General features: G+C 43.7%; 1 protein-coding gene across 2 annotated transcripts in view; it reads right to left on the reverse strand.

The window, feature by feature from the left end:
• Positions 1 to 1,669: 1,669 nt before the first annotated feature.
• SEPTIN14 (septin 14) overlaps positions 1,670 to 26,174 on the reverse strand; it is a 44,676-nt gene continuing 20,171 nt past the window's right edge. For both annotated transcript variants that reach the window (XM_008984152.5, XM_078353474.1), the window contains 4 exons: positions 25,825 to 25,921; positions 19,026 to 19,194; positions 17,565 to 17,697; positions 1,670 to 2,951 (listed from right to left, as the gene is read on the reverse strand). In XM_008984152.5, the coding sequence (XP_008982400.3) occupies positions 2,772 to 2,951; positions 17,565 to 17,697; positions 19,026 to 19,194; positions 25,825 to 25,921 (579 nt within the window). In that variant the 3' untranslated portion in view covers positions 1,670 to 2,771. The remainder of the gene's footprint in view (positions 2,952 to 17,564; positions 17,698 to 19,025; positions 19,195 to 25,824; positions 25,922 to 26,174) is intronic.

Here is a 26,174-nt window from a genome sequence, read left to right on the forward strand (position 1 = left end):
GGATCCTTCAGGGACCACGCCAGCAGGCCACGGGGAAGCCCACACAGACCCTCGCCGCCATCCTGGACGTCCCGGGGCTCTCCTCTTTCCCCAGCCCATTTCTTTGGAATCCTATCAGGTATGCCACCTGTTTCCTCCCATCAAACCCTTGGCCGCAGTCGTCCCAGAAGCGGCTGCAGGGAGGTTCCCACAAGGGAGTGCCCCAAACTGTCCTAAGATGGGACCAAGAAACAGTCCAAAGAAATAAACACTCAATCCCAGGGTTGTCAGTCCAAAGCACTAGGGGAATTTGCTTACAGAGTGCCCCAGCAACCCTCACCATGCACGGTGACAGAAAAGGGATGTCCTACCTAGATACACCTGCAGCTAAGGAATCAAGATTATTTACGAATCCTGAAAACTCAACAAAGTCTTAGTAGGATAAACGGAAGGAGGCCCACATTGAGATACATGACAGCCAAACTGTCAAAAGACAAGGCAGGGCGGGGCCTGTCACTCCTGCCTGGAATTCCATCATTTCAGGAGGCCAAAGCAGGCAGATTGCTTGAGGCCAGGAGTTTGACACCAGCCTGGGCAACATGGCAAAACCCCTTTGTATTTGTGCTAAAAATACAAAGAAATAAGCTGGGTGTGGTGGCACATGCCTGTAGCCCCAGCTACTCGGGAGGCTGCGCTGAGATAATCGATTGAACCCAAGAGACAGAGGTTTCAGTGAGCTGGGATCACATCGCTGCACTCCAGCCTGGGTGACAGAGCAGGACTCTGTCTCAAAAAAAAAAAAAAAGTGAGAATCTTGAAAGCTGAGAGAGAAGAGCGACTCTCGCAAACAAGGGATTCGGAGGACACTAGCAGCTGATTCCTCAGTAGAAACCTTGAAGTCCGGTAGGCAGTGGATCACACACTTCAAATAATGAAGAAGCCTGTCGACTGGGAAATCTATCGCTGGAAAACTTGTCCGTCAAAAATGAGGGAGACATTAAGACATTTACAGATTTTTTTTTAAGCTGAAAAAAAAATTTCTCTCTAAATTTGCCGTACAAGAAATGTTAAAGGAAGTCCTTCAGGTAGAAATAAATGAACTCTAGGCATTAAGTATAGAAATAAATAAGCCAGCTATATGAATATACAAAGCCCTCTGGTAAAGGCAGATTCATAAAGAAACATAAAAGCAGTATTATTGTAATTACGGTTAGTAACTCTGCTTTTTATTTTCCTCAGGATTTAAAAGACAAAGGCATAAAATGTAATTATAACTCTGTCAGGTGGTATGCAATGAATAAAGATATAATTTGTTACATCAACGACATAAAAAGAGTAGAGCATTCTGAAGGGTGACAAAAAGGCCAGAAGAAAAAGGGTAGAGCTATAGAGCTGCAGAATTTCGGTATGTGATTTAAGTCAAGTTGAAATAAGTTCAGATTAGAATATCATAACTCTAGGATGTTATACGTAATTCTCATAGTCACCAAAACCTAAAGATACCTCGAATATACACAAAAGGAAATGAGAATAGAAACAAAACATGTCACTCCAGAGAAATCAACAAGAGATAAAAGAAGTAAATTATTGAGAAAATGACTGGCAAAAATCAGGAATTCTGACTTATTAAAACTTTGCATGTTACAAAAATCTGGAAACTCTTATTTCACATAAAACTGGAGCTGAAAGAGACAAGCAACTATTTATTTATAAATTTCAAAGTTATATGGGAAACAAACATTAATTTTTTAAAAAAAATTCTGAAAACAGTTAAAATGTGCCATATACTATCATATAATATGTTTCATAGCTTTGCGAAAACAGAAAACGAAATTTTGCATGAATTCTTCTGTGCCCTAAAAATCCCCATGGATTACACCATTGTTACCCAAAAAGTCTATTCTAAATGCAGCCAAGTCATAATGTTTACAAATAGTATTTTTAGATACGGAATAATATTGCTGATTTCAATTTTAATAACATTCGATTGGGATGAAAAAATGAGAAGATAGGAGTTCCTCAGCAATATAACTCAGCATGTTCCAACGCAGTAAGAAGTTACATTAATTATCTTCCGAAAGTCACTAATCTACATTTTTGATTTATGCACATAGCATAGCTCACATACTGTCACTGGGCCCATTTATTCAACAAATACTTGCTGCTAGTGACAGCCCTGGTTCTAGGCCTAGGAATGGATACATACATGAGCAAAGCAAAGATTCTGGTTCTTGTAAAGTTTCTATTAAAAGATCATTTCGTAAACTTTTTCTTCTTCCCAATTATAAAATCTGTAAGATGATTTAACAGTATGTATAAAAGTCATTGTCAGCTGGGCACGGTGGCTCATCCCAGGTGTGGTGGCTCATAGCGCTCTGTCACCCAGGCTGGAGTGCAGTGGCGCAATCTCTGCTCACTGCAACTTCCGCCTCCTGGGTACAAGCCACCCTCCTGCCTCGGCTTCCCAAGTAGCTGGGACTACAGGTGTGCACCACCACGCCGAGCTAATTTTTATATTTTTGGTAGAGATGGGGTTTCGCCAAGTTGGCCGGGCTATTCTCGAACTCCTGACCTCAGGTGATCTGCCCACCTTGGCCTCCCAAAGTACTGGGATCATAAGCGTGAGTCACTGTACTCAGCTAGGAGCTCACACTTTAGTTGGGAAAAATATACAATAAGCAAACCAATTTTTAAAATGAGAACTGCAGTGAGAGTTCAATGCTCCCAAGGCAACGTCACAGGAAGATGGGCCATAGAAGGACAGGGCTCTCAAACCACAGTAAGAGAAATGATCACTTCTTGCGATCTTTGTCTTTCTTCGCACTGGCGCTCAGCTGAGTCTGCAGTGCTTCAGAGGCAGCTTTCACTTTATAAAAGTCGATTATTTCTCCCTCCAGCTGTTTTTTCTCTCCTTCGAGCTTCTTTATCTCCTCCTGTTGAATCACTTTAAGGTGCTCCAGCTTGTCCTGCAGCTGTGGAACCAATGTACAGTTGTGACACCAGAGCACAGTATGGCTGAACACCCCAAAGCCATGATTTTTTTGCATGATCAGACAAACCCCCATCATCCGTATGGCATGATCTTAATAACGATCTTAAACACTCATGAGCAAACACCCAGATACGGAATTTTTCTTTTCTTTTTCTTTTTTGAGATGGAGTCTTACTCTGTTGCCCAGGCTGGAGTGCAGTGGCACAATCTCAGCTCAGTACAACCACCACCTCCTTGGTTTGAGTGATTCTCCTGCCTCAGACTCCTGAGTAGCTGAAACTACCATGCGCAGCTGATTTTTGTATTTGTCGTAAAGACAGGGTTCCACCATGTTGTCCAAGCTGGTCTCAAACTCCTGACCTCATGTAATCCTTTCACCTTGGCCTCCCAAAGGCTTTTTTTAACATATAGAGACATGGTCCTACTATGTTGCCTGGACTGGTCTCAAATTCCTGAGCTCAAGTGATCCTCCCACCTCAGTTTCCCAAAGTGCAGGAACTGACTGGGTAAAGTGGCTCATGCTTGTAATCTCAGCACTTTGGGAGGCCAAGGTGGGTGGATCACTTGAGCCCAGGGTTTCAAGACCAGACTGGGTGATATACACAATAGTAAACTTCAACAGGAGAGAGACTTTGTAAACTTGAATAGAGATCTTCTGAAATTATCCAGTCAGAGGACTAAGAAAAGAAGAATAGAAAAGAAAAGAAGGCCACGCGCAGTGGCTCATGCCTGTAATCCCAGCACTTTGGGAGGGCCAAGTGGGCTGATCATGACATCAAGAGTTCAACATCAGCCTGGCCAACATAGTGAGACCCTGGCCAACATAGAGACCCTCTACTAAAAACATAAAAATTAGGCGAGGTGGCATGCTCCTGTAGTCCCAGCTACTTGGGAGACTGAGGCAGGAGAGTTGATGAACCTGGAAGGCGAAGCCTGCAGTGATTTGAGACCGCACCATTGCACTCCAGCCTGGTGACAGAGCAAGACTCCATCTCAAAACAAAGGGGAAAAAAAAAGAGCAAAGAAAGCCGAAGAGACCCCATTAGGCAAACCACTGTCATGTTATGGGAGTTTGAGAAAAGAAAGTAGAGAAAGGAGAATAAAGCTTATTTTAAAAAAGAATGGCTGAAAACCACCTAAATCATGGGAATGATTTAGACATCCAAATCCATGAAGCTTAAAGATGCTTAACGAGGTCGAAACCAAATAGATTCTCACCAAGTCACAATATAATCAAACAGTCAAACGCCAAAGACTTTTTAAAATATTGAAGCAGCAAGAGAGAAGTGGGACACAGACAAGAGAACCTTCAGTAGACTATCAGCAGCTCTCTCAGAAGAAAGTTTGCAGGTGAGGAGAGAACCAGTTAATATACTCAGAGGGCTGAAAGAAAAAACTGCCAGCAACGCTATCCTTCAGAAAGAAAGAATAGCATGTGTCTTAGACAAACGAAGCTGAGGGAATTCAGGACGACTAGGTCTACCTCAAAAGAAATGCTTAAGGGAGTTTTTCAAGTGAAAATGAAAGAATGCAGCCATGCACGGTGGCTCATGCCTGTGATTCCAGCATTTTGGGAGGCTGAGGTGGGTAGATCACCTGAGGTCAGGAGGTCAAGACCAGCATGGCCAACATGGCCAATCCCCATTTCTACTAAAAATACAAAAAAAAATTAGCCAGGTATGGCTACAGGTGGTGGGCACCTGTAATCTCAACTACTCGGGAAACTGAGACAGGAGAATCAGTTGAACCCAGGAGGTGGAGGTTGCAGTGAGCTGAGATTGTGCCACCGCACTCCAGCCTGGGCAACAGAGCAACATTCCATCTCAAAAAGAAGGAAAGAAAGAATGCTAATTAATCCCATGAAACCGTAAAAAATAGATACATCTATAAAATTCAGTAGTGAAGTTGCATATACTGTCCCCTTCAGAATCCTCTAATACTGCATTGGTAGTGTATAAATCACTTTTCACTCTAACATAAAAGTCAAAAGACAAAAGTACTGAAAATAACTGTAATATTAAAACTTGAAGCTGGCATGGTGGCTCACACCCAGCACTTTGGGAGGCCAAGGCGAGTGGCTCACTTGAGGTCAGGAGTTCGAGACCACCATGGTGAAACCCCGTCTCTACTAAGAATACAAAAAAATTAGCTGGGCCTGGTGGTGCACGCCTGTAATCTCAGCGACTTGGGAGGCTGAGGTAGGAGAGGCGCTTGAACCCAGGAGGTGGAGGCTGCCCTCCTCCTCACTGCGCGCCCAGGACCAGCCTCCAGGACTGCGGCTTCTTCCCGTCCCCGCCCGCTACGCACGCATCTTCCTCTCCAAGGCTTGTTGGGTGCGAACAGGCCGCCCAGCAGCTTCAGGCGGCGCCCGCCCCGGCACCAGCCTCCGGGACCCGGGCAGTGGCCCCTCACCCGCTACCTGCCTCCGTTCCACCTGCAGCTGAAGCTCCCTGTGGTGCCCAGAAGATCGTGCAGCGGCCACGCCCATGGATCCGCCCCCGGGGCTGAGGCCCCGCCCCCGGGACCGCCCCCCACCGGCACAGCCGCTGCTCCTGCCCCACCCCAGCCCCGCGGGGGGGGGGGGCCTGACCCCACCTCCCCCGGCTGTAACGCTGGCACCGCCCAGGCTGCCCGCCACTGCCTCCACCCGAGTTAGGGCCCGGACAGTATGACTAGAAGGGGGCTCCCCAGCCCTGTCCTCCACCCCTGGGTCCTTCCACAGCTGCCATAGGCAGGTGAGGGACACCGGAGAAAATCCCAGGACTCACAGTACCCCCCCAGGACATGGACAGTTTGTGGGGGTAGCAATGGAGGGCAGGATGGTTATCTCCTCCCTGGTAAAGCCATGCCATCCTTTCCAGTTTGGGGCATGAGATCTGCTCCTCTTATATACACCCCCCTACCCCTGCAGCTTGCCCGGGTGCCAGGGGACAGCAGGGGGGCCGCAGGGGTGGGCTCCCTCCTCTGAGCCCCTACACATAACCTGGAGTGTGTGACCTTCAGAGCTTTTCACTTTTACAAAACAGCTCCTGCCAGGGCTGCAAGCTGGAGGGTGGAGCAGGCCTTGGGCCACAGGGAGGCACCTGTGAAACAGGGAATTCATGCACCCCTTCTTTCCCCAGAGGGGCTGGACCCAGGTTAGTTTGGGGGTAGGGGCTCCTGCACTTTGCCACAGGCACAGGCAAGGTTTTGTCCCCACCCGCTAGGCCCTCCTAACTTGGGCTGGACTTTCTAAGAAGGTGATTCCCCTGCCCTTGCCCCCTTCCCCAGAACAAAACGTGATCATGTGCAGTGTTTCTCACTGTGCCAAGAAGCCCAGACAACCAAGATTAACGCTGTTTAACCCAGTGAATTAAAATAAAATAACATCTTCATGCCGGTTTGGCCTGATCTGGGCCAGGTCTGTTGGGACATAGGGCAGAAACTCAGTCCAAAACCATTACCTCCAGTGATTTTTATATAATGGTGGCCATACTCCCAAAATTCCATACTTTTGTAATTGATACACAAAAGTTAAAAAAGTAGAGGCCAGGCCTGGCTCACGACTGTAATCCCAGTACTTTGGGAAACCAAGGTTTGTGGATCACCTAAGGTCAGAAGTTCGAGACCAGCCTGGCCAACGTGGTAAAACCCTGTCTCTACTAAAAATACAAAAATTAGGTGGAAGGGGTGGTGAGTGCCCATAATCCCGGTTACTCAAGAGGCTGAGGCAGGAAAATCACTTGAACCCCAGAGGTGGAGGCTGCAATGAGCTGAGATTTCACAACCGCACTCCAGCCCGGGCAACAGAGCAAAACACTATCTCAAAAGAAGTAAAAGTAGCCGGGCATGGTGGCGCCTGCCTGTAATCCCAGCTATTTGGGACGCGGAGGCAAGAGAATTGCTTGAACCAGAGAAGTGGAGGTTGTAGTGGGCTGAGATTTTGCCATTTCACTCCAGCCTGGGCTGGAGTTCACTGGGCAACAAGAGTAAAACTCCATGTCAAAAAGAGAAAAATCAAAGCATATCACTACAAAAAATACTAGCAAATCACAAAGGAAGACAGAAAGAGAGGAAAAATGGAACTACCAAACAGTCAGAAAATAATGAATAAAATGATAATAGTAAGTCCTTACCTATAAAAATGCCTTGAACAGTAGACAGATTAGACCCACTCGGGCCGGGCGTGGTGGCTCACGCCTGTGGTCCCAGCACTTTGGGAGGCCAAGGTGGGTGGATCACCTTAGGAGTTCGAGACCAGCCTGACCAATATGATGAAACCCCGTCTCTACTAAAAATACAAAAATTAGCTGGCTGTAGTGGCATGCGCCTGTAATCCCAGCTACTCAGGAGACTGAGACAGGAGGATTGCTTGAACCTGGGAGGCAGAGGTTGCAGTGAGCTGAGATCACGCCATTGCACTGCAGCCTGGGCAACAAGAGCAAAACTCCATTTAAAAAAAAAAAAAAGACCAGTCTAGCCAACACAGTGAAACCCCATCTCTAACAAAAATAGAAAAAAAAATTAGCCAGGCATGGTGGTGGCACCTGTAGTCCCAGCTCCTGGGGAGGCTGAGGCAGAAGAATCTCTTGAGTCCAGGAGGCACAGGTTGCAGGGAGCCGAGATCACACCACTGCACTCCAGCCTGGGTGACAGAGTGAGACTCCATCTCAAAAACAAAAAGATACTCCACGCAAATTACAGGCAAACGGGGACAGGGCAGGTACACTTATTGCAGACAATTCGGGTTTGGTCAAATTTTGTCATCACTATATAATAAAGAGATCCATTCAGGAAGAGGTTATAACAGTCATATTATAGAATGATAGGCTCTCTATGACAACAGAGAATCAGAGGTTCTATATGACAACACTGGAACACCTAACATCAACAGGCCTGAAGGAAGGAGCTCACAGCAACGTAAGAACAGAACCACTTTCAACACTAGACGGTCCATCCAGATGGTAAGTAGGGAAACGGTAGGTGTCAGTAACTCTCGACCAAGTAGACCCACCAGGCATATAGATCATTTCACCCAACAGCAGAATGCACTCTTCTCAAGAGCACAGGAACATTCTCCAACACAGATCGTATCCTGGGCCACAGAGTGAGTCTTCACAAATTTTAAACATTTGAAATCATATTGTGTGTCTTTTTATCGCCATGGTATATTAGAAATCAATAACAGAAAGAGTTATTTTATTATTGAAGCACTATTCATAATAACCAAAATTTGGAAGCAATCCATCCACCAACAGATGAGTGGATAAAAAAATATGTCACATATACCCAGCGGACTACTATTCAGCCATAAAAAAGAGTGAGAGCCTGTCACGTGCAACAACATGGTTGGAAGCGGAGGACCTTATGTTAAGTGAAATAAGCCAGGCACAGAATGATAAACTTCACATGTTCTCACTTACTTGCGGCAGCTAAAAATTAAAACACACTCAGCCAGGCACAGTAGCTCACACCTGTAATCCCAGCACTTCGGGAGCCTGAGGCAGGTGGATCACCTGAGTTCAGGAGTTTGAGACCAGCCTGGCCAACGTGGTAAAACTCTGTCTCTACTAAAAATACAAAAATTAGTTGGGTGTGGTGGTGCACACCTGTAATTCCAACTACTTGGGAGGCTGAGGCAGAAGAATCGCCTGAACCCAGCAGGCAGAGGTTACAGTGAGCTGAGATCCCACCGCCACGCTGCAGTCTGGGCGACAGAGTGACTTCATCTCAAAAAAAGAAAAAAAAAACCAGCCAAGCAATTGAACTCGTAGATAGAGAATGGAATGATGATTACCAGAGGCTGGGAAGGGTAGCAGGGGTAGGGGGACTGAAGACGGATAACAGATATGAAATAGAGTTAGAAAGAATAAGTAAGACCCAATATTTGATGGCATAACAGGGTGACCATATTCAATAATAATAATGTTGTACTTTTTAAAATAACTGAGTATAATTAGATTTCTTGTAACACAAAGGACCAATGTTTGAAGTGATACGTACCCCATTTACCCTGATGTGGTTATAAACATGGTGTGCCTGTATCAAAATATCTAATGTAGGCCGGGTGCGGTGGCTCACGCCTGTAATCCCAGCATTTTGGGAGGCCGAGGCGGGTGGATCACGAGGTCAAGACATCGAGACCATCCTGGCCAACATGGTGAAACCCCGTCTCTACTAAAAATACAAAAATTAGCTGGGCATGGTGGCGCGTGCCTGTAATCCCAGCTACTCAGGAGGCTGAGGCAGGAGAATTGCCTGAACCCAGGAGGCGGAGGTTGCGGTGAGCCGAGATCGCGCCATTGCACTCCAGCCTGGGTAACAAGAGCGAAACTCCGTCTCAAAAAAAAAAAAAAATCTAATGTATCCCATAAATATGTATACCTACTGTGTACTCACAAAAATTAAAAATTAAAATTTAAAAATATACATATCTTGATACAAATGAAGATAAAAACATATCAATAGTTTGGAATACAGCAGAAGCAGTTTAAGAGTGAAGTTTATTGCAATAAATGCCTATATTTTAAAAAATAGATCAAATAATGTAATTTCACACCTCAAGGAAAGAGAAAAAACCATACCTAGTGCAGTCAGTAAAAGCAATAAAATCATAAAAATCGTAGCAAAAATAAATACGATATAGACTAGAAAAACAATAGGAAAAAGTCAGTGAAATAAGTCAGTTTTTTTTTTAAAGATAAATGAACAACTTAGAGAAACTAAGGAAAAAACAGAGAAAACTCAAACAAATACAATCAGAAATAGAAATTATCCTGGACATTATCCTGGACACCAAGGAAATAAATGACCACGAGGCTGCTGTGGAAAAGGACAAGCCGGCCGGGCGGTGGCTCACGCCTGCAATCCCAGCACTTTGGGAGGTGGAGGTGGGCGGATCACCTGAGGTCGGGAGTTAGAGACCAGCCTGGCCAACATGGCGAAACCCCGTCTCCACTAAAAATACAAAAATTAGCCGGGTGGGGTGGCGTGTACCTGTAATCCCAGCAACTCAGGAGGCTGAGGCAGGAGAATTTCTTGAACCCGGGAGGCAGAGGTTACAGTGAGCCAAGATTGCACCACTGCACTCCAGCCGGGACAACAGAGCAAGACTCTGTCTAAAAATAAACAAACAAAAAAGAAAAATGAGCCAACAGGCCAGTTCGGTGGCTCATGCCTGTAATCCCAACACTTTGGGAGGCCAAGCAGGCGAATTGCCAGAGGTCGCGAGTTCAAGACCAGTCTGGCCAACATGGCAAAACCCCGTCTCAACTAAAAATACAAAAACATTAGCCTGGCATGGTGGCACACGCCTGTAATCTCAGCTACTTGGGAGGCTAAGGCAGAGGAATCACTCGAACCTCTTGGGCAGAGGTTGCAGTGAGCTGAGATCGCACTCCCGCACTCCAGCCTGGGCAACAAGAGCAAAACTTCACCAAAAAAAAAAAGAAGAAGAAGAAAAGAAATATATACATGCACACACACACATATATATATAAGACAGAGACACCAGAAATAAAAAATATTTCAAATATTCGATTCAGTGAAAAGAGCAGAATATAAGTGGTTATATTCATTAATGGCAATGACGTAGAAATATGCATGTGTAGAATCTGAGATACAAGTGAAAATAGTTGCAGATTGTAGTTGTAATAGGACTGGGAGGTGTTTTTTTCCTCCCTCTCAAAATTAAGAAAATTATGGGCTAAAATAATGGACTGAGTGGGGTGGCTCAGTATTGTAATCCCGGCACTTTGGGAGGCTGGGTTGGGAGGATCCCTTGAGGCCAACAGTTTGAAACCAGCCTTGGCAATATAGAGAGATCCCCATCTCTATAGAAAAAACAATTTTAAAATTGGGGGCTCGTACAGTGGCTCATGCTTGTAATCCCAGCACTTTGGGAGGCCGAGGTGGGTGGATCACCTGATATTGGGAGTTTGAAACAAGCCTGACCAACGTGGAGAAACTCCATCTCTCCTAAAAATACAAAATTAGCTGGATGTGGTGGCGCATGCCTGTAATCCCAGATACTCAGGAGGCTGAGGCAGGACACTCGCTTGAACCCGGGAGGCAGAAATTGCAGTGAGCTGAGATCATGCCATTGCTCTCCAGCCCGGGCAACAAGACTGAAACTCCATGTCAAAAGGAAAGAAAAAGCACGAAACTCCGTCTTCAAATAAATAAATAGAAATAAAACAAAAATTAGCCATGTGTGATGGCAACTGGCTGTTGCCCTAGCAACTTGGTCAGCCGAGGAGGGAAGAGGATTCCTTAAGCCTGGAAGTTCGAGGCTGCATTGAACTATAATCATGCTGCTGCACTGCACCTTCGTCCACAGGGTGAGGCCCTGACTCAAAAGTAAATTGGCCAGGCGGAGTTGCTCACGCCTGTAATCACAGCCCTGTGGGAGGCCAAAGCAGGCAGATCACGTGGGTCCAGGAGTTTGAGGCCAGCCTGGGCAACACAGGGAGACCCTGTCTCTACAAGAAATAGAAAAATTAGCCCAGCTTGGCACAAGCCTGTAGTCCCAGCTACTCAGGAGGCTGAGGCGGGAGGATGGCTTGGGCCTGGGAGGTCAAGGCTGCAGTGGACTATGACGGTGCCACTGCACTTCAGCCTGGGCAAGAGACTTTGTCTCAGGACAGGGGCCGCCTTTACAAATGTATGACCTGCTTTTAGACAAACACGGGGAGGGCAGAGAGTCTTCTTCGTATTTGCTTCTTCCCAACTGTCTTCAGCTCAAAATAATATGCCAGAATGGCGTATTTGGTGTGGCATATTCTGCTACCCTTCCAGCTGTACATTTTTTTTAAAGAACTCATCCTTTTTTCAGAAAATAAGGTCTTTTCCGTCTTCTCATTACAATATATCCCTTTGAGCATTATCTGTAGCTTTTATGAAGCTGTTAAGCACAGTTTCTTTTTTTTTTTTTTGAGACGGAGTTTCGCTCTTGTTACCCAGGCTGGAGTGCAATGGCGCGATCTCGGCTCACGGCAACCTCCGCCTCCTGGGTTCAGGCAATTCTCCTGCCTCAGCCTCCTGAGTAGCTGGGATTACAGGCACGCGCCACCATGCCCAGCTAATTTTTGTATTTTTATTAGAGACGGGGTTTCACCATGTTGACCAGGATGCTCTCGATCTCTTAACCTCGTGATCCACCCGCCTCAGCCTCCCAAAGTGCTGGGATTACAGGCTTGAGCCACCGCGCCCGGCCCTAATTTTTGTATTTTTATAGAAATGGGGTTTCACCATTTTGGCCAGGCTGGTCTCAAACACCTGACCTCAGGTGATCTGTCCCCCTCAGCCTCCTAAAGTGCTGGGATTACAGGCATGAGCCACCGCGCCCGGCCAGTTCTGATGCTCATCACAGTGTTGACGAGTTCTCATCAGGCCTATTGCAGGCCACCCCTCGATTAGGATTTGTCTGATGCTTTTCTCATGACTAGACTGGGGTCCTGTCTGTTTGCGGGGAAGACACAGAGGTAAAGTGCCATGTTTAGGGCATCATCTCAAGGGCACGTACTGTCAATACGAGTCATCAGTGTTGATGTTCTCCTGGATCAGCTGGCTGATTGTCAGGTTCCCCCACTGTGGGAACTGCTCCCACTCCTTGTCATATTCTTCGGGCAGAAGTCGGCAGGCACAGCTTACGCTTAAGGAGTGAGGAGTTATGCTCCCCTCCTTTGCAGAACAGTAGTTACCGAGTTTATTCAGACTTCTGCGTGGGAGACTGATCCACTGCAACTGCGTTAGGGTGCAAAACCTGCTGTCACCGTCCGCCACGTCGTAACAATCTCTCTGGTTGGCGGCCAGAGCCCTGGATGGGCCAGGTTAGACCCATGATGTGGTCTAGGGAGACCTCTGGTGGTGAAATAAGGGCATAACCAGCCGGCGACACACTCTCGTTTCATGCCCCTACCCTTCCTTCAGGGCCGTGGTTGTCAATCAGGGGCAATTTTGCCCACCAGCCCCAGGGAACATCTGACAATATGTGGAGACATTTTTGGTTGCTGCGACTTTTGCAAAGCGATGTTATTGGCACCTGGCAAGCAGACACCAGAGATGCTTCTACACACGCGGTGCTTAAGACACGAACGACGAAACATTGAGCGAAAACGTCAATAGTGCTGAGGATTAGAAACTCTGTGCTTCCAGCACTTTGGGAGGCCGAGGCGGGTGGATCACGAGGTCGAGAGATCGAGACCATCCTGGTCAACATGGTGAAACCCCGTCTCTACTAAAAATACCAAAAATTAGCCGGGTGTGTGTGTGCCTGTAATCCCAGCTACTCGGGAGGCTGAGGCAGGAGAATTGCCTGAACCCAGGAGGCGGAGGTTGCGGTGAGCCGAGATCGCGCCATTGCACTCCAGCCTGGGTAACAAGAGAGAAACTCCGTCTCAAAAATAAATAAATAAATAAAAATAAAAAGCATCTGATCAAGCAGTGCCTTGGTAAAGTAAGCAAAGAAGGCTTTGAAATGATAAATTTCCTAGAAAAATATTTTTTTTTCTTTTTTTTGAGTCAGACCTCATTCCGTCACCCAGGCTGGAGCGCAGCGGCGTAATCATAGCTCACTGTAGCCTCACATTGCTGCACTCAATCGATTCTCCCACCTCAGCCTCCCAAACATCTGGCAAACTATAGGTGTTTGCCACCACACTTGACTAATTTTTAAATTGTTATTGTTTGTAGAGATGGGGTCTTGCTATGTTGTCCAGTCTGGCTTCAAGGAATCCTCCCATCTTGGCTGCCGGAAGTGTTGGGATCGCAAGTGTGAACCACCATGCCCAGGCTTAGAACCTGATTGCTGATCTAAAGGAAGTCATTTGGTGACTGTCATGGGAAATGCCACCTTCACGAACCAATCCATCTTCTCATTTTATGTAGCAGTATCAGTTAAGAAATGCAAATATTGACACCCAAGGAGAAAACTTTGAATAGAATGAAGGAGTCTACTACTTTAAATAATTCCTTTGTTTGCTTTGTTTTGTTTTCTAGATGGAGTCTTGCTCTGGACTCCCATCTAATGGCATGATCTTGGCTCACTGCAACCTCTGCTTCCCATGTTCAAGCGATACTCCTGCCTCAGCCTCCTGAGTAGCTGGAATTATGAGTCCACATCCTCATGCCCAGCTAATTTTTATATTTTTAGTAGGGACAGGGTTTCGCCATGTTGGCTAGGCTGCTTTTGAACCCCTGACCTTAAGTGATCCACCTGCCTTGGCCTTCCAAAGTGTCGGAATTACAGGCGTGGGCCATTGTGCCTGGCCTACTTTAGATAATTCTTTCTATTCTAACAGGTGTGTAAATGTGGCATGATCATATGAGGGGAATAACAACTACTGTATGTCATTGCTATCCCTTCGAAGTTGATACTGTACCCCAGTACCATATCCAGAACAGGAAAATGGAGACCCAAAGAGATTATGTATCTGCCCACAGAACTAGCAAGTGACGAAACTAAAATTCAAACCCACGTCTTTTTCTTTTTCGTTTTTTTTTTTTTTTTTTTTGAGACAGAGTCTCGCTCTGTTGCCCAGGTGAGAGCACCGTGGTGCGATCTTGGCTCACCGCAACCTCTGCCTATTGTGTTCAAGCAGTTCTCCTGTCTCAGCCTCCCGAGTAGCTGGGATTGCAGGTGCCTGCCACCATGTCCAGCTAATTTTTGTATTTTTCGTAGAGACAGGATTTCACATGTTGGCTGGGCTGGTCTCAAACTCCTGGCCTCAGGTGATCCGCTTGCCTTGGCCTCCCAAAGTGCTGGGATTACGAGAGTGAGGCACTGTGCCCGGCAAGAGTGAACTTTTTTTTTTTTTGAGACGGAGTTTCATGCTTGTTACCCAGGCTGGAGTGCAATGGTGTGATCTCGGCTCACCTCAACCTCCGCCTCCTGGGTTCAGGCAATTCTCCTGCCTCAGCCTCCTGAGTAGCTGGGATTACAGGCATGTGCCACCATGCCCAGCTAATTTTTTGTATTTTAGTAGAGACGGAGTTTCACCATGTTGACCAGGATGGTCTCGATCTCTTGACCTTGTGATCCACCCGCCTTGGCCTCCCAAAGTTCTGGGATTACAGGCTTGAGCCACCGTGCCCGGCCAAGAGTGAACATTTTTAAATGAGACACTAAGACCTGGGTTTTGGGCTGGGTGTGGTGGCTCACGCCTGTCATCCCAACACTTTGGGAGGTAGAGGCAGATGGGTTACAAGGTCAGGAGTTCGAGACCAGCCTGGCCAACATGGTGAAACCTGTCTCTACTAAAAATACAAAAATTAGCTGGGCATGGTGGCGGGCACTTGTGATCTCAACTACTCAGGAGGCCGAGACAGGAGAATCGTTTGAACCCGGGAGGTGGTGGTTGCAGTCAGTCAAGATGGAGTCATTGCACTCCAGCCTGGGTGACAGGGTAAGACTTTGTCTCAAAAAAGAAAAAAAGGTAGGGATAAGTTTCTTTACTTGGGTCTGAGGAATGATTTTTTGAATACAAACTCCAAAGTGCAGACAACATGGGCAAACACGGACAATTAAAATTTTTATCAAGCTAAAAAGCTCCTGCACATCTAAAGGAAAAAAAAAATCAACAGAGTAAAGAAACTAATTAGGAAATGTGAGAAAATATTTGTGAACCATACATCTGATAAGGGGGTTATGCCCAAATATATAAGAACTCAAATATTTCAATAGTATGAACACAACCTCATTCCGAAAATCGGCAAAGAACTTAACCTTTTTTTTTTTAAGATGGAGTCCACCTCCCAGGTACAAGCGATTCTCCTGCCTCAGCCTCCAGATTAACTGGGACTACAGGTGTGCACCACCACATCCAGCTACTTTTTTGTATTTTTAATAGAGACTGGGTTTCACCATGTTGGTCAGGCTGGTCTCGAACTCCTGACCTCAAATGATCCACCCACCTCAGCCTCCCAAAGTGCTGGGATTACAGGAGTGAGTCACTGTGCCTGGCTGAACCTGCACATTTTTTTTAAAGAAGACATGAAAGGCAAATAGGGGTATAAAAAATACTCAGCATCATTAATCATCAGATAAATGCCAATTACAGCCACAATTAGATAATACCTCATATCTGTCACAATGGCTATTACCAAAAAAAAAAAAAAGAAAGATAAGTGTGTGCAAGAATGATTTTATGAAATCTTGATAAAAATATAAATTAGGACAGATATTATTTTTAAAAATCTGGGAATTCATTAAACAATTGAAAATAGAATAACCATATGGTTCAGCAACCCCACTAATAGTTACATATTCAAAGGAAATAAAATCAGATTGTCAAAGAGAAATCTACACTCTCATGCTCATTGCAGCATTAGTTGACAATCATGAAGATATGTAATCAACACAAAGAGAACACATAGTTGAGATATGGAAAAGAAACTCATCTCCAGAAAGAAAAAAAAGAAGCAGACGTACAAGAATAAGGTTCATAACTAAGGGAAGCAGGGTGCGGGAGAGAGAGAAAATTTAAATGGCTGCTCTGGTTTCTGGCCACTTCCTAGTCTCAGTTTAAGTCTTCATGAGACCCAGCTATGCCTCTCGTTCTTGGATGCCACGACATACCCTGGTATACATCCAAACTTTCCATTTATACCCAAGCTAATGACATTTTTTTTTTTTTTTGCTTTTTTTTTTTTGTTTTTTGAGATGGATCTCACTGTCACCCAGGCTGGAGGGCAGTTGCCCAATCTCGGCTCACTGCAACCTCTGCCTACTGAGTAGCGGGGATTACAGGTGTGCACCACCAAGCCCTGCCAATTTTTCTATTTTCTGTTGAGACAGGTTTCACTATGGTGGCCAGGCTAGTCTTGAACTCCTGACCTTAGGTGATCCACCCTCCTCAGCCTGTTGAAGTGCTGGGATTATAGCCTTGAGTCCCCGAGCTTGGCCAGAATTTTTATTACTTATAATTCAACTGTCTCTGAGTGAGACATCTGGCCTGTAGCACCTAATCACCACTTTGTTTTTATGAAAAAGCAAGTTTATGTTCCAATTTATCTAATAAAACCAAATATTCTTCAACTAAAGCCACCTACCCTTGAGAGAAAGAAATTACGGTTTTAAAAGTATGTTTTCACCAAAAACATATCTGTGGCAAATAATTAAAATTATATTAATAGCCTTCTTTTCCATTTTACTAGAAATGACATGGAATAAATAATACATAATTTACCAACTTAAAATTTTCTCATTAATTAAGGCGAGCATTAGTGAACAATTTGCTTGCTTATAAAAGTGAAGACAATTGTCTAGTGCATTAATAGCGTTAGATAGTACGAGACTCTTCTCAGATGTAAATAGCTTGGGTTTGTCACAAATTAAACTTTATGCATAAAAAATTATTTTATAAATAAAATAAATACATTTTTATGAAATTCACTTAAGGGTTATTTAAAGGGAAAATTTTCCAACTGCTCTAGGAAAAAAAAAACTGCAGACTGATTTTGTCAAGGCTATTTTCAAATCTACATGTAAAAAACTACTTTTTGAAAACTAGTAAGTATCCTCCAAAAACGTCAACTGAACTCTTGAGATTAAAACCCCCAGATTAATAGGGCACCTAAAAATGAATACAAATCATATCGAACTGTCAGTACTGACCTCTTTTTCAGCTGCTTTAAATGTTGCTTCTTTCTCCTTGACTTGCTGCACAAATTTCTGTTTCAGCTCTTCTTCTTCCCTCTGACATTGATCATAGAACTCCTGTCTTTTGGCTTGAAAGATTTCTTGAAAACTAAAGAGAAACGTTTTCTTAGTCTTGTATTAAAATGAAGTAGAAGAATCGCTTGAACCCGGGAGATGGAGGTTTCAGTGAGCCAGAATTGCACCACTGCACTCCAGCCTGGGAGACAGAGCAAGACACCATCTCGAAAGATAAAATAAAGTGAATGCTAGCAGAAACATGTAAAAATGTATGTTGTATGTTACATCTTATATAAGGAGATTTGCCAACGGGGTCTCATGTTTAGCAGATGGAAATTTCCTTATCATACGATGTAAAAACTGAGGCGCGGTATTTGAGCTCAGAGTATACAGAGAGTATATGTAAAGAACGTTCCCACACTTATGTGAGTGAATTCTTATCCCCACATTTTCCAGCACATCATGTATTTCTTCACATCTTTTGACAATCAAATTCAGGGAAACATTGTCAAAATTCAGATGAGAGACGATTTTCAAAATCATCTAAAATAAAGCAAAGAGTCTCTCAAAATATCATTATCATTCATTTACGATAGTTAAATTTTGGGTCTGCAGAGAACAATTGATATAGCTGGATTATAAACACTGTAGTGACATAGTGTATATAATAGTGACACAAGTCCTTTTTCTTTTTCTTTTTTTATTATTTTTGTTTTGTTTTGTTTTGTTCTTTTGAGATGGGGTCTAGCTTTGTCGCCCAGGCTGGAGTGCAGTGGCACAATCTCGGCTCACTGCAACCTCCAACACCCAGGTTCAAGCGATTCTCCTGCCTCAGCCTCCTGAGTAGCTGGGATTACAGGTCCCCACCAGCATGCCCGCCTAATTATTTTTGTATTATTAGGGACGGGTTTTGCCATGTTGGCCAGGCTGGTCTTAAACTGTTGACCTCAGGTGATCTGCCCACCTCCCAAAGTGCGGGGATTACAGGTGGGAGCCACTGTGCCAGGCTCTATTCTTCAAGACAGAGAAACACACATGCTCTCAAAGTTTTCTCATGTAACTTCCAGGACACTGTAGTACTGTTTTTCAGCTGCTTTCCCCATGAAACCCTTCTTAGTATCTTTTGTCAAACTTGGCTAACAGTTTTTCATCTTTTTCTTTATCCGTTCTTTCATAAGAGGTCCCGCAGCACGTTCTTCATACTATCTCTATCTTCATCAAAAGACGATAAAAACACCTCACATTCAACATGGTTCAGGATGGAAGGAGAATGATTATTCTCTTACTCAAATTATTTTACCTGTGTTTAGGGAACTCCTAAATTATCCATTTGGTTGGGCTGGCAGTATATTTTTTTTCTTTTTTTGGGGGGGTAGGGGTGCTCCAGTACTTGCCAGAGCAAGCAATATTTTTACTCACCTAACTGGCTGGTTGTCTGGGCCCACATCTGTAAAGCCCATTTTCTGCAGTTTTTGGTACCTATAACATTCATAGTGCTGAGTGTGGGTTTTTTCTTTTAGGTTTTCCATATTGGTACAAAGAAGCATATCTCGGAGCTTAATGAAGTCACAGTGATTTTCGTTTTCCACTAGTAATTAAAAAATAATGAATCAACACCAGTCATTATCAATCCCTCACAATCAGTAAGTATTCATGAATGAATACATGAATAAAAACACATTTAAAATAGCACACAATTGATCAATTTGATTAATAGCTATAACTCTTTTAACTACGTAAATATGGTTGTATAATACATACCAACTATAGGCAGAGATTATAGGTGAGCAAATTTGCTTTAAACTTACTACCTGAAGAATAAGCAGAAAATAGCAAAATAATATGTTGTATGCATATATGCTATAGGTTTTTATTAACGATTGTGTTAGTATGGGCCGGGCGCGGTGGCTCACGCCTGTCATCCCAGCACTTTGGGAGGCCGAGGCAGGTGGATCATGAGGTCAAGAGATCGAGACCATCCTGGTGAACAAGGTGAAACCCCGTCTCTACGAAAAATACAAAAAATTAGCTGGGCATGGTGTCGCGTGCCTGTAATCCCAGCTATTCAGGAGGTTGAGGCAGGAGAATTGCCTGAACCCAGAAGGTGGAGGTTGCGGTGAGCCAAGATCGCGCCATTGCACTCCAGCCTGGGTAACAAGAGCGAAACTCCGTCTCAAAAAAAAAAAAAAGACTCAAAATAAGCAGAAAATAGCGAAATAATATGTTGTATGCATATATGCCATAGGTTTTTATGAACGATTGTGTTAGTATGTTACAAACTACCCTCTGGGTATTGTGGAGTGATAACAGAATATATAATATAACATCACTAGTGTAAATTTTATCACAGGAAATTCTGCTAGCAAAAATGCCTTACAATGGCAAATGCTTTCGTTATGAAATTCCATTTATATATTATATTTAGAGACAGCATTAGTCAATATTCAAAATCAATCAATAAATTGACAAAGCTGTTTTAATGATACATGTAGACTGAAAGTGAAGCCATGGAAAGATATTTCATGCAATTGGACCCTAAAAGAGCACAGAGAGCTATACTCCTATCACAGAAGATGGACTTTCAGTCAAAACCTGTAAAATGATATAAAGAAGGTCATCGTATCACGATGAAGAGATCTGTTCATTTTAAAAAAAAAACTGTAAATATTATGTATGGACCCAATATCAGAGCTTCTGAATAGATAAGGCAAATAATAGTAGACCTTAGGGGGAGACAGACTGTAGGACAATGATAGCAAGGGAATTACATACCCTACTTTCAGAAATGGAGAGATTATCCAGACAGAAAATCAGTGAGAAAATGTCAGATTTAAACTACACTCTAGAGCAAATAGACCTAATGGACATATGTGGGATATTTCATCCAACAGCAATATAATATACATCTTTCTCAAATAAACACAAGACATTCTTCAGGGTAGATTATATGTCAGGCCACAAAATAAGTCTTAATATATTTTAAAAGATTGAAATAAAACTGTGAGAGCAGACGTCTTTTGGCAGATCAATTTTGGCAAATACTTTCGTTATGAAATTCCATTTATATATTATATTTAGAGACAGCATCAGTCAATATTCAAAATCAATCAATAAATCATTCCACCGGGGTACATACCCAGAAGTGGCATTGCTGGATCACACGGTAATACTATTTTTAGTTTTTGAGGTTCATATTATTTCCCAAAATGGCTGTACCAACTTAAATTCCCACCAGGGATGTTTAAGAATTCTCTTTCTCTTGGGAACGTATATACACCGCTGGTGGGAGTATAAGTTACTTCAGCCGCCGTGAAAAGTAGTTTGACAATTTCCTTTGGGGAAAGGATAAGCTCTTCAATCAATGGTGTTGGGAAAACTGGATATCCACATGCAGAAGAAAGAAACTAGACTTTTGTCTCTCACCACAAACTCAAATCAAAATAGATTAAAGATTTAAATGCACGACCTCAAACTATGAAACTATCACAAAAAAACATGGGGGAAACTCTTCATGACATTTACTGAGTAATGCCCCACGAGACAGGCAACCAAAGCAAAAACAGACAAATGGGGTCCTCTGCAGTTAAAAAGCTGCTGCACATCGAAGGAAACAGCAAAGTGAAGAGACAACTACACGAGAAGACATTTGCAAACTACCTGACAAGAGAGTAATAGCCAGCGTGTGTGTAAGAAGTTCACTCAGTAGGAAAAAATCTAATAATCCGATCTAAAACGGGCAAAAGATCTGAATAGACATTTCTCCAAAGAAGACATACAAACGTCTTCTTTTGCCATATTAATAATAGTCGTTTTAACATGTGTAAAGTAACTGCTTATTGTGGGTTTTTTAAATGGCAAACAGGCAAATGAAAAAGGTGCTGGGCAGGTGCGGTGGCTCACGCCTGTGATCCCAGCACTTTGGGAGGCCGAGGCAGGCGGATCACGAGTCAAGAGATGAAGACCATCTTGGCCAACATGGTGAAAACCCGTCTCTACTAAAAATACAAAAATTAGCTGGGCGTGGTGGTGTGCACCTGTAGTCCCAGCTACTCGGGAGGCTGAGGCAGGAGAATCGCTTGAACCCAGGAGGCGGAGGTTGCAGTGAGCCGAGATGGCGCCACTACACTCCAGCCTGGTGCCTGGCGACAGAGTGAGACTTTGTCTCAAAAAAAAAAAAAAGAAAAAAAAAGGTGCTTAACATTACTGATTACCAGAGAAAGGCAAATAAAACTACAATAAGATGTCATCTCACCCCAGTTAGAAAAGCTTTTATCAAAAAGACAGGCAATAAGAAATGCTGGTGAGGATGTGGAGAAGAAGGGACCCTTGTACACTGTTGGTAGGAATGTCAATCAGCACAGTCACTATGGAAAACAGTATGGAGTCTCCTCAAAAATCTAAAAATGGAACTACCATATGATCCAGCAATCCCACTAGTAGGTGTATCAAAGAGATAGCGCCACACCCATGTTTGTCACAATAGCCATGATTTGGAAGCAACCTAAGCATCCATCATCAGATGAATGGACAAAGTAAATGTGGTACATATACACGAGGGAGTACTACTCAGCCATAAAAAATAATGAGATCCTGTCATTTGCAACAACATGAATGGAACCAAGGACATTATGTTAAGTGAAATAAGCAACACACAGAAAGACAAACTTCACATGTTCTCACTCATTTGTGGAGCTAAAAATTAAAACAGTTGAACCCATGGGGATAGAAAGTGGAATGTTGATTACCCGAAGCTGGGAAATGATTGGGGCGGGAGAGGAGGGTGGGTGGTTGATGGGTACAAATATACAGTCACATAGAATGAATAAGATCTAGTATTTGACAGCACACAAAAGAGTGACTACAGTCGACAATAATTTAGTACACATTTTAGAATAACTAAAACAGCATAAGTGGATTGTTTGTGACACAAAGAAAGGATGGATGCTTGAGCTGATGGATTCTCTGTTTACCCTGATGTGACTACCACACACTGAGTGCCAGTGTGAAGAGATCTGTGTTCCCTATAGATATACACACCTACTATGTATCCATGAAAATTAAAAATTAAGAAACACAGGCCAAGCGTGGTGGGTCACGCCTGTAATCCTAGCATTTTGGGAGGCCGAGGCAGGCAGATCACCTGAAGCTAGGAGTTCGAGACTAGCCTGACCAACATGGCAAAACTGTCTCTAATAAAAATACGAGAAAGTTAGCCAGGCGTGGTGGTGCACGCCTACAATCCCAGCTACTCAGGAGGCTGAGGCAAGAGAATTGCTTGAACGTGGGAAGTGGAGGTTTCAGTGAGCCAAGATCTTGCCATTGCACTCCAGCCTGAGCAACAAAAGCTAAACTCCATCTCAAAAAAGAAAAAATTAAAAACACAATAAGCTGTGACTTCGCCCATGCTAAAATGCCTATCAAGTGCTGGTGAGGACATGAAAACACCGCTGGGGGAATGTAAATGAGTGCAGCCGTTATGAAAACAGTATGGAGTTTCTTCAAAAAATTAAATATAAAACTAGCATATGATCCAGCAGTCTCACTACTGGGTATCTACCTCCCAGAAATGAAGTCAGTGTGTTGGAGAGATGCCTACAGTACCATTACTCACAAGAGCCAAGACACGGAAGCAATCTAAGTGTCCACGAATGGATGCCTGAAGGAAAAGGTGGCATATGGCCGGGCAAGGCGGCTCACGCCTGTAATCCCAGCACTTTGGGAGGCCGAGGTGAGCGGATCACGAGGTCAAGAGATCGAGACCATCCTGGGTCAACGTGGTGAAACCCCGTCTCTACTAAAAATACAAAAAAATTAGCTGGGCATAGTGGCACGTGCCTGTAATCCCAGCTACTCAGGAGGCTGAGGCAGGAGAATTGCCTGAACCCAGGAGGCGGAGATTGCGGTGAGCCAAGATCGTGCCATTGCACTCCAGCCTGGGTAACAAGAGTGAAACTCCGTCTAAAAAAAAAAAAAAAAAAGGTGGCATATATATGCAATGGAATACTATTTCTCAGTCTTAAAAATGAGGAAATCCTATCATTTGCAACAATCTGAGTGGAACCGGAGGAATTTACACTAGGTAAATAAGCCAAGCACAGAAAGACATAGTAAATGATCTCACTAACACATCAAATCTTTAAAAGTTAAACTTGGCCGGGCGCGGTGGCTCACACCTGTAATCCCAGCACTTTGGGAGGCTGAGGCAGGTGGATCACGAGGTCAGGAAACTGTGACCATCCTGGCCAACATGATGAAACCCCGTCTCTACTAAAAATACAAAAAAATTAGCCGGGTATGAGTGTGTGCACCTGTAGTCCCAGCTACTCGGGAGGCTGAGGCAGGAGAATCACTTAAACCCAGGAGGCGGAGGTACCATGAGTGGAGACTGCACTCCAGCCTGGTGGCAGAGCAAGACTCCATCTCAAAAAAAAAAAAAAGATTAAGCTCATAGAAACAGAAGAGAATGGTGGTTACATGGTTAGGTAGAGGGCATGGTAGGAGAGATGCTGGTCAAAGGACACAAAATTTTAGTTGGATAAGAACAAGTTAAAGAGATCTACTGTACAGCATGGTGACTATGTTAATAACAATATTTTATATTCTCGAAAATTGCTAGGATGTTGTTTTCATCACAGAAATAATTGAGATAACACCTATGTTAATGATATCAATTTAGTCATTCCACGATATATATTTATTTCAAAACATACTGTACATGATAAGCACATACAACTTTATTTGTCAATTAAGATTAACTAATTTTTTTTTTTTTTTGAGACGGAGTTTCTCTCTTGTTACCCAGGCTGGAGTGCAATGGCGCGATCTCGGCTCACTGCAACCTCCGCCTCCTGGGTTCAGGCAATTCTCCTGCCTCAGCCTCCTGAGTAGCTGGGATTACAGGAGCGCACCACCATGCCCAGCTAATTTTTTGTATTTTTAGTAGAGACGGGGTTTCACTTTTTTCACCAGGATGGTCTCGATCTCTTGACCTCGTGATCCTCCCGCCTCGGCCTCCCAAAGTGCTGGGATTACAGGCGTGAGCCACCGTGCCCGGCCAAGATTAACTAATTAATGAAAAATATTTAGTCTGGCTCTCTCCTGTCTTTATCTTGTCCAGAGGATTGATCATAATATACGGTTTATTGTGATTAATACTGTGACCAAATTTTATACGTCAACATATAGTATAGATATATATTTTATAACATATAGTAATATGTTACACAACATAATGTAAATATTAAAACATTAAGTTTTAGGCAGTTTAACAAATTTTACATTTTCTAATATGTCAATTTTTAAAAAACATCATTTGGGGCTAGGCGCAGTGGCTCACGCCTGTAATCCCAACACTTTGGGAGACCGAGGCAGGTGGATCACCTGAGGTCAGGAGTCTGAGACTAGCCTGACTACTATGGTGAGACCCAGTCTCTACTAAAAATACAAAAATTAGCCGTGGTGGCAGGCGCATGTAATCCCAGCTACTCAGGAGGCTGAGGCAGGAGAATCACTTGAACCCGGGAGGTGGAGGTTGCAGTGAGCCAAGATCACGCCACTGCACTCCATCTAGCCTGGGCAACAAGAGCGAAACTCTGTCTCAAAAAACAAACAACATCATTTGGAAACCAGTATAAGTAGATCTTCCACCCACAATAATTAGTACCACAAGTATATGAATGAGATCATAAATTACTGCAATATTCTAACTCATTATGATGGTAAATGATAATAGAAATATCAAAGGTAGAGTCCCTAGCCAAAGGGAAATTGTGCTTTCTTGTTTTAAGAAGTTTATCATTCTTTTTTCTAGTGACCAGTTTAAAACGGCTTATATTAGGTAGTAATGAGTTTATGTAACGTGTCTAAACACTAGTATATTTGCTTCCATTTTGTTTAAAGTGCTTTCCAGCATTCTGAATGTTACGGTTTGCACAGAGACAGAAAATATGCACGTGGAGCACTAGGGTCAACGCAGAGGCCCTTCCCAGCCTCTGTAGATTTTGGCTTAAGGCATTCAGCAAACTTCTATGACAATGAATCACAGTCATCAGGAAGTGATTCGTTTACATAAACAGAGTTTTTGTTCCTCATTAGTAACTATTAACTTAGATTAGCAAGAGTTACCAATAGTAGCTGGTGGAAATATTATTTTGAGACTATGAATGAGACACATACATTTAACTTAATCATTGCAAAGCCTGCCCTCTTCCATAGTTACCTTGCAAAACTCCCCAAGGATAGTGACGGCCTCTGACCATCCTTTTTCCAACTTTCACTACATCTGTACTGCCAACCACAGCAAAGGGTAATAGTCCCTAGAAACCAAGAATGATAGAAATTAATAACAGAAGTGAGAGTAATAGAGCATAGCTTACTCCGTTACTATGACTCTTGTTATAAAAATGACAGAGAGGACCAGGCATGGTAATTCCAGCACTTTTGAAGGCCAAGGTAGGCAGATCATGAGGTCAGGGGTTTGAGCCCAGCCTGACCAACATGGTGAAACCCCATCTCTGCTAAAAATACAAAATTAGCCAGGTATGGTGACAGGCACCCGTAATCCCAGCA

Source organism: Callithrix jacchus, chromosome 2, assembly GCF_049354715.1.
Source record: "Callithrix jacchus isolate 240 chromosome 2, calJac240_pri, whole genome shotgun sequence".
Lineage (NCBI taxonomy): Eukaryota > Metazoa > Chordata > Mammalia > Primates > Cebidae > Callithrix > Callithrix jacchus.